This window comes from Mauremys reevesii, linkage group 1, assembly GCF_016161935.1.
Source record: "Mauremys reevesii isolate NIE-2019 linkage group 1, ASM1616193v1, whole genome shotgun sequence".
Classification (NCBI taxonomy): domain Eukaryota; kingdom Metazoa; phylum Chordata; order Testudines; family Geoemydidae; genus Mauremys; species Mauremys reevesii.
Genome location: NC_052623.1, coordinates 159,665,439 through 159,679,166, shown reverse-complemented (window position 1 = coordinate 159,679,166; position 13,728 = coordinate 159,665,439). Strand labels below are relative to the sequence as shown.

Below are 13,728 nucleotides of genomic sequence, written 5' to 3'. Positions count from 1 at the left end.
GGCTGACTCACTTAACTTTTTCCTCGGTCTCATTTTGCCATCTGTGAATTGAGGATCAAGGGCATATTGTGCGGTTTAATAAATCGATGTGTATGAAGCACTCTGTTTCTATAGTGCATCCATCAAATATCTCAGTGGTGGTGCTGAAGTGTTACTCTTGTCAATTTTAGTGGGGAAAAAATGATGAAAAGTGCTGGCATGTAGCCTCTTAGAAAGATCTCCTACCTCACAATCTACAATGAGTTACTCGACCTGCCTGCTCTACTGTACTGAGTCTTTTTGTCTCCTAATCTCTCAGCTCACAGCAGACCAGAATCTCAAGTTTATTGAACCATTCTGCAAAATTGCTGCCAAATCTAAAGAGTAAGTTTGATGGATGAATATTGGATTTTCCATTTTATTTATTTATTTAGTCTAAGATCTAGGAAGTTCTTGAAATGCCATTTCAAAAGATAATAAACAAATGGACTGAAGCAAAGCAAAGAACGTAATGAAGTTCAGGTCATGGAGAAACTACCACCTGGGCAGGCCTTTGTGGCTAGCTTAACTCACCTTTATGTTCCTCAAAACCATAAGTGAAGTAGGTGTGTAAATATGGTAACCACCTATACCTGTGTTTATAGAGTACCTAACATAACAGAGCCCTGACTCTGATCTGGTACTATTGGAATATAAAATATTAATTAATAAATCAAGCAAAATCTCCAAGCTATAACATTGGAAGAACCAAATACAAAACTGGAAAATCTGTTTGGAGTTAAGTAACTTGTTTAAGTAATTGGTGACTTTTTTTCCCCAAAGTTAGATGCATCGCTCTCTCTCTCACGCCGTCTTCAAAGTGTTTTAAATGTAAATGGGAAGGAAAAGGGGCTTTCAACCCTCTGTGTGTGTTCCCTCTCACTCTCATCCTTTTTTATATAATACAGTCGTCACCTGATGCAGGCAGTAGCCCGGGGTATCTTTGAAGCCATTGTGGATCAGTCCCCTTTTGCCATTGAAGACCTAATGAAAGAATTGAAAACAAGCTGTGATGGTGATGTTGAGCTGTCTGAGGAAGATGAAGCTGAAAACAAGGAGCCACTAGTGACCAAAGGTGAGGAAGAAGTGATGAAAATTTAGCCCAGACTTTAAAGAAATACGGTAACTACTGACAAGATCCAAATATGTATCCCACCTCCTAAAAATACCATTCCTACTCTCAGCCAACTTAAGGCATGCAGGTGGATACAAGAACAGCAAATCTTGCTTCTGTTCTCTTCAGGTGATCTAGTAGACAAAGTAACCATAGACTAGTCAATTACAAATATCTTAATGCTCCCTTTATATACCAGGCCATACGGTTCCACATTTCAGTTTACTTACAGCAACAGCTGTAGATAACTCAGGACTGTCCAAAAACTAGAATTTTGGGGCAATGCTCTAGGAGGGAATTGCTCCAAGCTATTTCTTCTACTATAGGGATGGTTATTTCAAAGACCCAGAAATAATACTGCTGTTCTGAATTGCTTTTTCATCCTTGGAGCTAAAATGCTTGGATATAAATGGGGATGTATCATCCCCAATATAAAGAGCAGGTAACGGAGGTGTAGAGCATCTGCATTAGTTTCCGAAGGTAACACAGAATGTCTGTGCTAGAGGAAGGAAAAATATCAAGGTCTCCTGACTCTCAGCCCTATGCTCATATGCTAAATGATACCTGCATCCCATCTCCCTACCTGCGGAGAGAGTTTCATGGCTCAGGTACTGCTCTTATTCTACTGTACTGGACAGCGCTTTCACCATTCTTTCCAACTGATCTTTAAAATCCTTTTTGTGTAATAACAAAGGTTTATCAAAAAAATCTGCACTGGGCATTGAAGAGCAAGAGGACCTTTCTGAAAATGCTGATGAAAACATTGGTCCTGTTCTCCAGGTTTGTGCCTTGCTTCCTTCATGTTAACATGATGTCCCCATGAATAACCCTAGGCTTTTTTTATTTGTCACTTAGTGGATGGTGGAGACATCACCAGTCAAATAATAAGGTGCACATCTCTTAGGGTATGTCTACACTGCAAGTCAAATCTCGTGGCTGGCCCATGCCAGCTGAGTCAGGCTGCAGGGCTGTTTAATTGCAGTGTGGGCTTGGGCTGGAGCCTGGGCGCTAGGACCAGCACGGTGGGAGGGTCCCAGAGCTCAGGGTACAGCCCAAGCTGGAACATCCGCACCACAGTTAAACAGCCCCGCAGGTCCCTGTCAGCTGGCACGGGCCAGCCATGGGTTTTTAATTGCAGTGTAGACATACCCTAAATGTCATCAGCTGAGTGTCCTATTAATAACATATTTCTTGTGAGTAGGTTACAAAACAAATGATGAAAGAGAAGTACATGTGCCAAATTCTTTTTCTTCTCTCTCCCCTGCCCCCTTTTTTTCCCCCTTCCACCTCAAGAGGTACCAAAAAAGTTGCTAAAAACATAATTGTGTTCTGTCTGTCCCAGGAGTCAGCATATCCCTTACTTATGTTGACAGCACAAATGAGAGGGTGGGAGGGTACACAGGAGATGGGGCTGGACACTAAACGCGTGACAGATCTTATGAACTCGTTGGAACAAACTGCGGGGATCCAGGATTATGCTACAACAGAGATGCCTCATGTTCCTGTGTTGGGCTGTGGCTCTTAAGTAGGGACTAGAATGTTGCACATTTAAATCTTGGCATTGAACTGAGAGGTTTTTAAAAAACAAGTTAATTTGTTTGCTTTTTCCTTCTGAATGAGAGTCCAGGTTAGAAGTGTTCTGAAAAAATATTATTTGAATGCTTCATTGTAATGTAGTGTTTTTGTAGCCATGTTTATCCCAGGGTATGAGAGAGACCAAGTGGATAAGGTAGGGAGTATCTTTTATGGGACCAACTTCTCTTGGTGGAAGACATACGTGTTCAAGCTACACAGAGCTCTTAGGTTGTCTCTTCGACCGACAGAAGTGGGTCCAATAAGATATTACCTCACCCACCTGGTTTCTCCCATTGTTATGTAGTCAGACAAAACCCATTCATAAAGCTAGCGTGTGCATTCGGGGGTTGAATCTTGGCAGAGATCAAGTGTAGTGGAAGGAATTGGAAGTAGTAAAAAGCATATGCTGCTTGAAGTATTTATAATATCAGCTATACTTGGCGGTTCAGTATGATAGCCTACAAAGATACTGTATTGTGCTTTCTTTTGGCAGTTTAACTACAAAGCTGTTGCTGACAGACTCTTTGAATTGGCCAGCAGAAAAAATACACCCGCCTTTAACCGAAAACGTCTGTACAAATTGGTCAAAAAGTGAGTTCTCTTGAAACAAAGCTCTGTATGATGATTTGTCTAAATAGACTTGACATCCTGTTTCCCCAGCCCCCTCTACTGCTAGTGTATACATCAAGAGATTTGCATCCTTTCATTAAAGGTGTTTCTGCAGTGAATTTACTGTCCAGTACATTCCTACTTGGCCCAGATATCTTAGAAAGAGGACATTGCTTACAGTATGTGGTAATATGAGTACAAAATCTCTGTCAGACATGGATATATGTATGGGTCTGAGACAGATTTTGGTTTTGCTTTTGTGTTTTTCACAGATTCCTAGACACTAGAGTTGGAAGAGACTTGAGTTGTCTTGTCTGTACTTCATACCAGTTTAGGATTGTTCCCTGCGTTGCATTGTCAAGCACTTTGTCTTGTATAGTTCTAAGTATTTCAAGTGATCAGGTGTCCACGCCTTCACTTCGGAGATTCTCCACCCTCGCTTAAATCACACAGTATTTGAACAGCACTGTGCTCAAACTGCAGGGGAGGAGAGCGGCAGTGTTAAATCGCACTCTTGCCAAGACTTCTTCAGTAGTTTGGCTTTGAGTTGCTGGAGTTCTGAGGCAGATCTCTTGGAGAGCTAGCGTTTTGTAGCCCTCCGATGTATTATGCTTTCCTCAAAAGTGGGAAGTGTGCCTCATAAATGTAGTAACTTGATGACATCTCAGTCAAATATTGTAACAGTAAGACTTTTTTTTTAAAACTTTTTCAGGTTCCAGGACCTAGCAGAAGGTGAGAATTGAGCATCAAAAAAGAAGCATTTTCATTCTGCTAAATGATTCATCCTGTTCTTGGTGTAGATTTGCAGTTAATGTTGTCTTCATGTGGTGTTTGAAGGATATTAGTTTCAGAGGTTATTGCTGTGATGTGGTTTTCTCATTAGTAAGTATAACTTGCTCAGATTCACAAAGGAGGTCAGGTCCCCATATCTATTGCTTCACAACTTGGGGCAGCACTGTAATTTTATAAGCCGAGGTCTTGCCTTTTTATTCAAATTCTTTTGCTTCTTAAGTGAGAAACATGATCAGTTTGATTCAGAATAATGAAGAAACCGTACACTTCTGTGCACATTTCTTTTCAGTGCTTTAAACGTGCTGATAGACAAGTGGAGTGGGGAGTCAGTGTTTGTGCTCCTTGTGCTGTATGTGAACACAGAAACTACTTGTGGGGAAGGGGGTATTTTCAGACGTCTCATTAGACTTTTTGCTCAACAGGAATCTTCCCACAAGATGATTTCCCTGAAGATGTTTCTACAGATGAAGATGACGATACATTCAGCAGGGGCAGGCGAAAGAAAAAAGTTGTCAAATCCGTGGAGAAAGCCAAGCTGGAAAAAGAGAGAGGTAGGAGGCAAAGCTAGGAAAGTGAGACCACTCTCACCAGTCTGTAGGTATGTCTACACTGCAGCGATGAGTGAGTCTCCTAGTCTGCGTAGATGGACTCAGGCTAGCAGGGCTCAGGCTAGCATGCTAAAAATACATGTGTGGTACACTGAGACTCTGGTTCTCAAGCCTAGGGGGTCCGGTGGGCTTGAGAGACTGAGTTGCAGTGCTCACACTTCTCTTTTTAGCACGCTAGCTCAAGCCCTGCTAATACAAGTCTGTCTACCCAAGCTGGGAGGCTTGCTCCCAGCTGCAGAACAGACATACCTAGTGTGGCTTGGCAACATAACAGGATGAGATTGTTTTAAGTTAGTAATCAGTTGCTTGCTTGGGATTCACCGGTTTCTGAGTCTCATTGCAATGAAGGATAAAGGTTGAAATCCTGACCTCATTGAAGTCAACGGGAATTTTGCCATTGACGTCAGTGGAGCTAGGATTTCACCCAATATGCGGCAGATTGGGAAGAAGCTGTGCTTTGCCTTTACCCAGTCAAGAAGCACTATTGATATTTACTGTGAAAGCAAGAACATATCTGTCCTCTTGAAAGAGGAATGCCATTAGAACATTAGGAATTAGGGGGAATGGCTAGAAGAGAGGAATGGAAATAAGCTATCTAGGAGGCTTTACAGCTGTTTCTACCATCAGGGTTTGCATTTACATTGCTACAAGCTTAATGTTCTTCAGGAAAATGTACCAGAGTCAGCTGACACATGAACTGCCTTTTAATGGGTTTACCAGCAGGAAGGCCTCCAAGAGAGCACCTTGATGGGGTGGAGATATTACTACTTTAGAACTACTCATGGGGAACTGCTGGCAACCCGGCAGTAACATGAAGAAAGGCAAGAAAAGCATTAATAGGCCTGGAAAAAATGATATGGACTCTCAGTGGCCATATGTGCAGTAAAGATTTAGGGATGTAAGGAAAGCAACTCCTCTATTGCAGTTGTCTTTTCATTTTATATTTGGGTTAAATGTTGCTCCTTCTGATTTTTGCCTCCTTGCAGAGAAGGATGGAATAGAGGCATCAAGTACGGAGGAAGATGATGCATCAGGACTCCAGAAGAAGAGGAAGAGGTGGAAGAAGAGGGTCTCTCAAATTGCAGACTCCAGCACAGCTGATGGGAGAAGTGAAGAGGGGGAACCTGATGCAGTTGGACCCAAAGAACCCAACAAGGGCAGAGCACCAGAAACTAGTAAAAGAAAAAGAAAAAACAAATCTCTAGACAAAGAGGCAACTGAGACTGAAATTGGTGTAACTGGCAGTGGAGGAGATGGTGATAACTGTGCACAGGATGCTCGAACTGATGTAATGCAGACTAAAAGGAGACAACTCAAGAAAAAGAATACAAAACTGCAGAAGGTTCATGTAAAACCTGTATCTCAAAATGGACCAGCTAATGCCAATGCCCTGTGGGATGGCAGTGACTGTGCCACTGTAACTACTACCAAGATGGTGAAAAAGAAGCAGAAAATGAGGACTGTCTTAGTCAATGGCTTATCTGAACAGGCTGCTCTGCAGTCAGAACAGGAAAGCTTGCAGAATAGCCTTACAGGAGAAGGGGACTCTGAATCCACACTGCCCCAAAAAGTCAAATTGAAGAAAAAACCCAAGTTGGGCAGTTTAGATGGGCTCAGGGTCTCAAACCAGAAACCACCATCCCTGAAAAAGAAGAGGAAGATCAAGGAGGTGATAAACTCTGTTGAAGTGAAGGGAGTTCTTGAGGCTGCATGCAAGAAAAGCAAAAAGAGTGTAAGCAGAGGGCTCTAATTCTCTTTTGCCTGTGAGGCTTGTTTGAATTCAGTTTGAGCTGAGTGGTCTATGGGATGTTTTTTTACACGTGTTAAATTCTCCTTGTCAAGAGATAACAATATCAGTTGGGAATTAAGGGAGTGGGAGGGTCCCATGGGTATATTTCACCACCCAACAGTGTCATGGATCTGAATCTAAGGTGGGGACTTTCATTGCTGGTAGTGCTTCCATGACCACTTGTGTGAATGGGCCAAATTCTTGGAAGGAGGGCATTGCTGTGCTCAACTTGTTCTTGGCCAGGAGGCCATCTCTGATGCAGCAATCATGGTTCTTTGCAACAATTTATAGTCATTTTGGTTTTTGTCCCCTACCCACAAGGGAGGGTGTAAGTGGAGGCAGTCTGGATTTAGAAAGCATTTAGGGTCCAAAAATACTTTGCAGGTTATGACGTAGACAACACTGCAGGAATCCTGGCAGTTTTTCCTTGAAATATTCTGAGTTTTTTCCTTAATAAAAATTATTGAATATTTAAAAGTTATATATTTTCATTTCGTTTACTGATGTATTTCAAACATTTTAGTCCAAGTTTTGCCCCTCACACCATTCATTTTGTCTTTGCCATGGTTCAGAGGAAACTATTCTGCAAATATTTATGAACATTCTTTGTTCCTCTGCCTTAAAAACCAGGCTGCTTAAGTCCTGTGTATGCCTTGATTACACACCGATTTAAACAAGTTTTAATACACATCTTTAGTTAAACCTGTGCAAATTTGTGTATAAACAAGGACTAATGGTATAGTCCTTGGAGGACTAATAACTCATACATATGATACTGTTAGAAAGTTTCCAGAGCTTTTTATACGTAATACTGTGATCTTTTTTTTTTTTTAAGGGCTATATGTTCAGAGAAAGAGTGCTTCGTGATAGTATTGGAAATTGGCATTTCCAAATTGCAAATCTCACATTTCTGCCATTGGAGAGTTTGCAAAATATTGGATCTTTAAACCTCTCTCTGGTACAGAACTAAATAGTGCTTCACTCCTTTATGATGTACAAAGATGGATTCCCCTTTTTTTTAAATCTTGTTTTAAATTGTGTAATATCAAGTTCTCACTTCTCTGACGTCTTTGATGGAGGAGGTTAGAACTCAGGAATGTCCCACAAAGCTGCATCCTGAATTGCAAATTTCCCCGCTTCCAGCAGAGAGGAGTTGGAGATGTTTTGAGTCTTGGTTTCCCAAGCATGAAAAATGTTGAGAATCGGAAGAAGCTAACTCTATACATCACAAAAGAACAGGAAAGGGCAAAACCAGAAATGTTCAGAATTGCTTCACAGTTTGCCTGCTAAAATTGGGAAGCTAAGACTTCTGCATTGTTTGAAGCGGAGCTTAATTTTATTAGTTCTGGTCCCAGCGGTCATGAGATTCAGATTGTGTTGAAAAGGGACCCCTCTGATCTCCCCCTCCTTTTATTTATTTGTAATTTTTTTAAATAATCTCAACTAACATTACTCAGTTTGTCTATGAGGAGAGGGCAGCCACTCAGTGGCCAGTGCTCTGCAAGAGACTTTGGTTTCGTTCCTGGTAGCTTTCTTGTTCCCCAGGCTAAAATGTATTGTTAGCATATTCAGTCCCTACAGAGGAAAGCACGCTTTGTATTTTTCAGTAGCATCCTGTCCACTCCTCTGTCCATCCAGCTAAAGGAGTAGAGTTATACGGACCCAAAAGCAATCCCATGTAATCCTTGACCCTACTGGGGCAGAGGAAAAGGGGAAAGCTTCAGAGCTCCCAGATGGACATAGAAGGGAGTAGGGGAAGCTTGTGCTCCTGAAAATGATTCCATTATCTGGACCCTGACAGGGACCTTCACCTTCCAGAACTCCATCAATGCACCTCCTCTTCCCATTCAACAGTCTTGCGATTCCAGCGCTGACCTTTCTTGAACAGAGATTTCCAATCATGCAAACTTGTGAGGTGGCAAATGTTAACCAAGGGACTAACAAGTGACCACAGACTAGGATTCATTCATGACGAGTGACCATTGTTTAACTATGGCCACCACTGGCAAATGGCTAGCACTAACCCTAGCTAGCACCCTCTATTTCTCAATTAGCTGCTGCTCTTTCTAACGCTGAGTAAACTTGTGTTTTATTTTTCCCCTCATAGGAGGTTGGTGGCACTCTCACGCCGTTAAAGAAAAAGAAGGCAAAGACAGGGAATGACTTTGTGAAATTTGAAAAAACAACTTTACCAAAGCCAGTGTTCTTCAGGAAAGCCAAAGGCAGCCTCTCTTCAACCAGAGCCTCCATGCAGGTAAAGTGACCCTGATTTGGTCCCCCAAAATTGGGGGGTTGCCTTAAGTATGGCTCATGGAACTCTGAGACTTGGCTCATGGCCACCCACATCTGAAAACCGAGGGCAGCTTGCCCAGATGTGGGTCTCAACCTGTGATTCTCCATCTGGATCACACCAGTGTCTCAGTCTAGTTTTGCTGGGATCTATAGTCTCCATGGGCAGCATCTATGACTGTGGAAGAGCAGCTGTTGTCTGCTCCATCCTGTGCAAACTAGATGTGGCCCTGAGGCTCCTGACAAATTCTCAGCACTGTTCATACTTGATAAAAGTTTGGGAACCCTAACCTCAGTGAAAACTGGCCTGGAGCTCCTCAGCAGATAGAGTTGTGATTGCCATGGGGTTTTTAATTGTCCATTCAAGAATTAATCTATATACATATATTTCCTCCCTCCCTCCACCCCCCACAAAAGCAAAGCTGTCAATGTGAGCAGTTTAAACTCTTCAAAAGTAATATTCTGTAACTTGTTGCTTGTATGTGTCTGGATTATCTGCCATCTGAGTTGATCAGAATGATCATCCCCACATTTGCAACGTCGTCTATCTGGCTTGCTCTTGCTGGTGGTTGTCTTCCTCTTCCACTTCAGGGGGTAAGGTGGAAAGTGAAGCCTCTTTCTACATCTAACCAAACTCTGCCACCACTTTAGTCTCCCCTGCCCCCTTCACCCCCAATAAACTGCACTAATCTTCTTGACACCTGTAAAATAGGCAGTTTTAAAATAATTTAAAAAAATAAAATAACCAAACAAACCACTTTGAGTAGTGTAAGCTGATTCAGGCATATTTCCTAAGGCTGACAAATTGGGATGGTGACATCTTTCATTGTTTAAAAGAAATCCCTCTTGTCTAAAGTGTAGTTTTGAGGGTTTACATTATTTTGAGAATACTAAAGGAACAAATAATTATTGCTCTTACAGATGGGCTCTGAGTTTTGCAGTTCTTTCTTTTCATGGAAGCTTATAACAGAAGAGGTCTTCTGAAACTGCCAACTTGTTTCCATATAAGCCTCTTAAACTTTCTCTCAGTCTTTCTAAGCACTATTAAAATTATGCTTTGTAAGACCCTCGTAGCTCGGTGGGCTAAGAGTGCTGTGAGGCCAGCGTACTTAACATCTGGGAGGAAAGACAGTCTTCTCGGTTGTTGGCGAGCTATCTAGTCAACTTTAAGAAATATCTCTTCCTTCTTGTCCATGACGATGGTGGCTGCTAAGCAAAGGCCTTTAAGGTGGGGAGGGTATCTACAACAAGGGAAGAAACTGGGACTCCTCAGAGTTCCAGCAGGGAAACAGACGTAATGTTGCCTCAAATCAATCTTTATTTGCCATATTCATTTTATTCTGTAGTTAAACAAGCTGCAGTGTTCCAGCTCCAAAAAAGTCACCTTTGGATTGAATAAGAACATGACTGCAGGTGAGTTTAAGGTGTCTGCATACCTTCACCATGTGTCTTTTGGGGTGCAGGGGGGCAAGGATGAAAGGGGAGGGAGGTGAGAACGACACAGACAGTATGTAGAAGTGGATGCGGAACCTCTCGGATGCTGTTTCTGGAGTTTGTCTTTTTGTCACAATCTTGGTATTGTTTATGAACCCAAGTCATGTTCCAGGAAACAGACTGAAATCTATAACCTGGTTCAGAGACAAAGGAATTGTCTTCACTCCATGAAGTTGCATTGATTCCCTAAATGGATGGAATCCACTGGATTCAGTAATGCCATAGTAGAGTGGTTTCAAATCCGTGTCATTCCGTCTACTGCTTTGTAAGAGTCTTTCATGTTTTCACCAAACAGTTGACCAGTGATCAGATCACTAACATAGTGAACATCACAAAATAGGGAAAGACTAAGTTAAGAATTACTTAGACAAGTTAGATGTCTTCAGGTCTGCAAGGGCTGATGAAACACATCTTAGCACTGGCTGAAGAGATCTGAGCCATAAGCTGTTACCTTTAATTGTGGAGGAAGGAAGAGATCCCAGAGCACTGGAAAAGGGAAAATATAGTACCTGTCTATAAAAAGGGGTCTAAGGATAATCCAGGGAATTATAGACCAGTCAGCTTAATTTTGGTAACCCGGAAGGATAATGGAGAAAATAATCAAACAATCCATTTGTAAGCACCTAGAAGATAATAAAGTGATCAATAACAGTCAGCATGGATTTGTCAAGTACAAATCTTGTGAAACCAACCTAATAGCCTTCTTTCACTAGGCTTGTTACCCCTTCAGTAATGGGGAAGCAGTAGATGTGACATATGTTGACTTTAGTAAGGCATTTGATGCTGTATATGATCTCCTAAATTAAGGAAGTATATCCTACACGAACCTACTATAAGGTGGGTGGACAACTGGCTGGAAAACCATTCTTAAAGATTAGTTATCAATGGTTCACAGTCAAGCTGGACGGGGCATATCAAGTAGGGTCCCCCATGGATCTGTCCTGTGTCCAGTTCTATTCAATATCCTTATTAAATTATTTGGATAATAGCATAGAGAGCACACTTACAAAGCTTGCAGACAATACCAAGCTAGGAGCAGTTGCAAGTGCTTTGGAGAGCAGGGTTAGAATTCAAATTGATAAACTGGAGAAAAAGGATGACATTCAATAAGGATCAAATGCGGAGTACTCCACTTAGGGAGGAGTAATCAGTTGCACAAATACAAAATGGGAAATTGCTTAGGAGAGAGTTCTGCAGAAAGGGATCTGGGGGTTATATTGGATCACAAACTAAATATGAGTTGTCACTGTAACATTGTTGCAGAAAAATCAATGATTATGGGATATATTAGCAGGAGTGTTGTAAGCAAGACATGACAAGTAAGTCTTCCACTCTACTCAGCACTGAGAAGACCTCAACTGGAGTACTGTGTCCAGTTTTGGACTCCACGCTTCAGGAAAGTGTGGACAAATTGGAGAAAGTCCAGAGAAGAGCAACAAAAATGATTAAAGGTTCTAGAAAACATGAGCTATGAGGAAAGATTGAAAAAATTGTGTTTGTTTAGTTTGGAGTAGAGAAGACTGATGGGGATATAACACAGTGTTCAAGTTCATAAAAGGCAGTTTTAAAGAGAAGGGTGATAAATTGTTCTCCTGTTCCACTGAGGTCAGGACAAGATGTAACGGGCTGACATTGCAGCAGGGGAAATTTAGGTTAAACATTAGGAACAGTTTCCGAACAGTAAGGGTAGTTAAGCACTGGGACAGATTACCTAGGGAGATTGTGAAATCTCTGTCAAACCTGTTCTCAAAAACCTCCAATGACGAACACCTGTCAGGGATGGTCTAGGTGAGGCCCGCACAACATGCGGCCCCCATGGGCTCACTGTGCAGCCCGCGGGCAAGCAGCGCAACGGGGCTGTCGGGAGGAGCGGCACCAGGGTTTTTGCTGCCCTAGGCAGCAGCGCTCCTCCTCTGAGCATTCGGCGGCGGGGATCCTTCTGCTCCACATCTTTGGGGCATTTCGGCGGCGGGTCCCGGAGCGAGTGAAGGACCCACCACCGAATTTCCGCTGAAGACCCAGAGCGGAAGGACCCCCCCCCCCCACCGCTGAATTTCCGCCAAGGGTGGCAAAATGCCACCCCACCAAATCCTGCCACCCTAGGCAACCGGAGAGCCAAAGCGTCGGGTTGCAGGGACGGCGTGCCCCAGCCATGGAGGAGCCGGTGCGGCACATGGGGGCAGCAGTCCTGCAAAGGCGGCGGCACTGCTAGCGGGGAGCAGCCGCGCCCCCCGCCCAGGCTGTGGCCTGGTGCGCCCCTCCTCCCACCCCTGGGGGGGGCTCCTGCAGGCTGCAGCAGATGCATGCGGTTGGCAGCCCCTGTGGGCCCTCCGGCTCCCCCCTCAACACGCTTGGGCTTTGCGGCTCCCGGGCATGTGAGCCACCAGGGCGTGGGGCCCTGAGCCTGCTCCGGAAGGGGCAGCGGCAGTGGTGGCTCAGACTCCTGAGAGCTGCAGAGCCCGAGCACGGCGAGGGGGCAGCCGGGGGGCGCATGGGGGGCCAGCGCCCGCATGCATCCGCTGCAGCTTGCAGGAGCCCCCGAGGGGGGCGCCGGGCTGCAGCCTGTGCAGGAGGGGCTGGGGGGTGTGGCTGCTCCCCACTAGCCGCGCCACCACCTTTGCAGGGCTGCTGCCCCCCTGCACCACGCCGGCTCCTCCATGGCTGGGGCTCACCGCGGCCGCAAGCGGGATGCTCTGGCTCTCCGGTGCCTTCGGAAGGCAGCTCTTCCCTGCCAAGCTGCTGCAGCGGCCCGATCCCGGCAAAGCCAGTGAGTGGACTCGGGGTGGGGGCCGGTGGGGTGGGGTGGGGAGGGCTTGCAGGGGGGCTGTGCACCCTCCAAGGGAGTTCAGGGGGCGGGGAGGGGGGAACCTGGTCTGGGGAGCAGCCCCTGGGCAGGCTGGCCCATGGGGTCTATAAAGGCTTAAGAGGGGAGGGATAGCTCAGTAGTTTGAGCATTGGCCTGCTAAACCCAGGGTTGTAAGTTCAATCCTTGAGGGGGCCACTTAGGGATCTGGGACAAAAATTGGTCCTGCTAGTGAAGGCAGGGGGCTGGACTTGATGACCTTTTGAGGTCCCTTCCAGTTCTAGGAGATTGGCATATCTCCAGTTATTACCTATTACCTTTGTTGGGATTTGCCCCTCAATGAACCGATGTGCAGAGGTATGGGGGGTGCAAGGTGGAAGTTTCGCCTAGGGCCCTGGGTTCGCCCCCTGCCCAGTGGGGAGCCCCACCTCACAGCCCTGTGCACACCGCACTCCAACCGCCCTAACGCACAGAACCACACGTGTCTCCATCTCCCGCTTACCCCGCCTGGCGTACAACGGGTGCATCACTTCTGAGGTGGGAAGCGCTGGGCATGAGGCAGAGCCGGTAAGCGAGGGGAGGGGTGCCTGGCCTGGGCTTGAGCCGCAGCTGGGGGGTGGGGGGGAGGACTGCGCCA

At 44.8% G+C, this 13,728-nt stretch overlaps 1 protein-coding gene across 3 annotated transcripts in view; it reads left to right on the top strand.

The window, feature by feature from the left end:
- Window positions 1-13,728, top strand: part of RRP1B (ribosomal RNA processing 1B) — a 38,046-nt gene that overhangs the window by 19,428 nt on the left and 4,890 nt on the right. For all 3 annotated transcript variants that reach the window (XM_039541408.1, XM_039541413.1, XM_039541422.1), the window contains 9 exons: window positions 299-363; window positions 927-1,093; window positions 1,827-1,912; window positions 3,201-3,298; window positions 4,029-4,048; window positions 4,531-4,659; window positions 5,703-6,448; window positions 8,613-8,759; window positions 10,141-10,207. In XM_039541408.1, coding sequence (XP_039397342.1) covers window positions 299-363; window positions 927-1,093; window positions 1,827-1,912; window positions 3,201-3,298; window positions 4,029-4,048; window positions 4,531-4,659; window positions 5,703-6,448; window positions 8,613-8,759; window positions 10,141-10,207 — 1,525 coding nt within the window. The remainder of the gene's footprint in view (window positions 1-298; window positions 364-926; window positions 1,094-1,826; window positions 1,913-3,200; window positions 3,299-4,028; window positions 4,049-4,530; window positions 4,660-5,702; window positions 6,449-8,612; window positions 8,760-10,140; window positions 10,208-13,728) is intronic.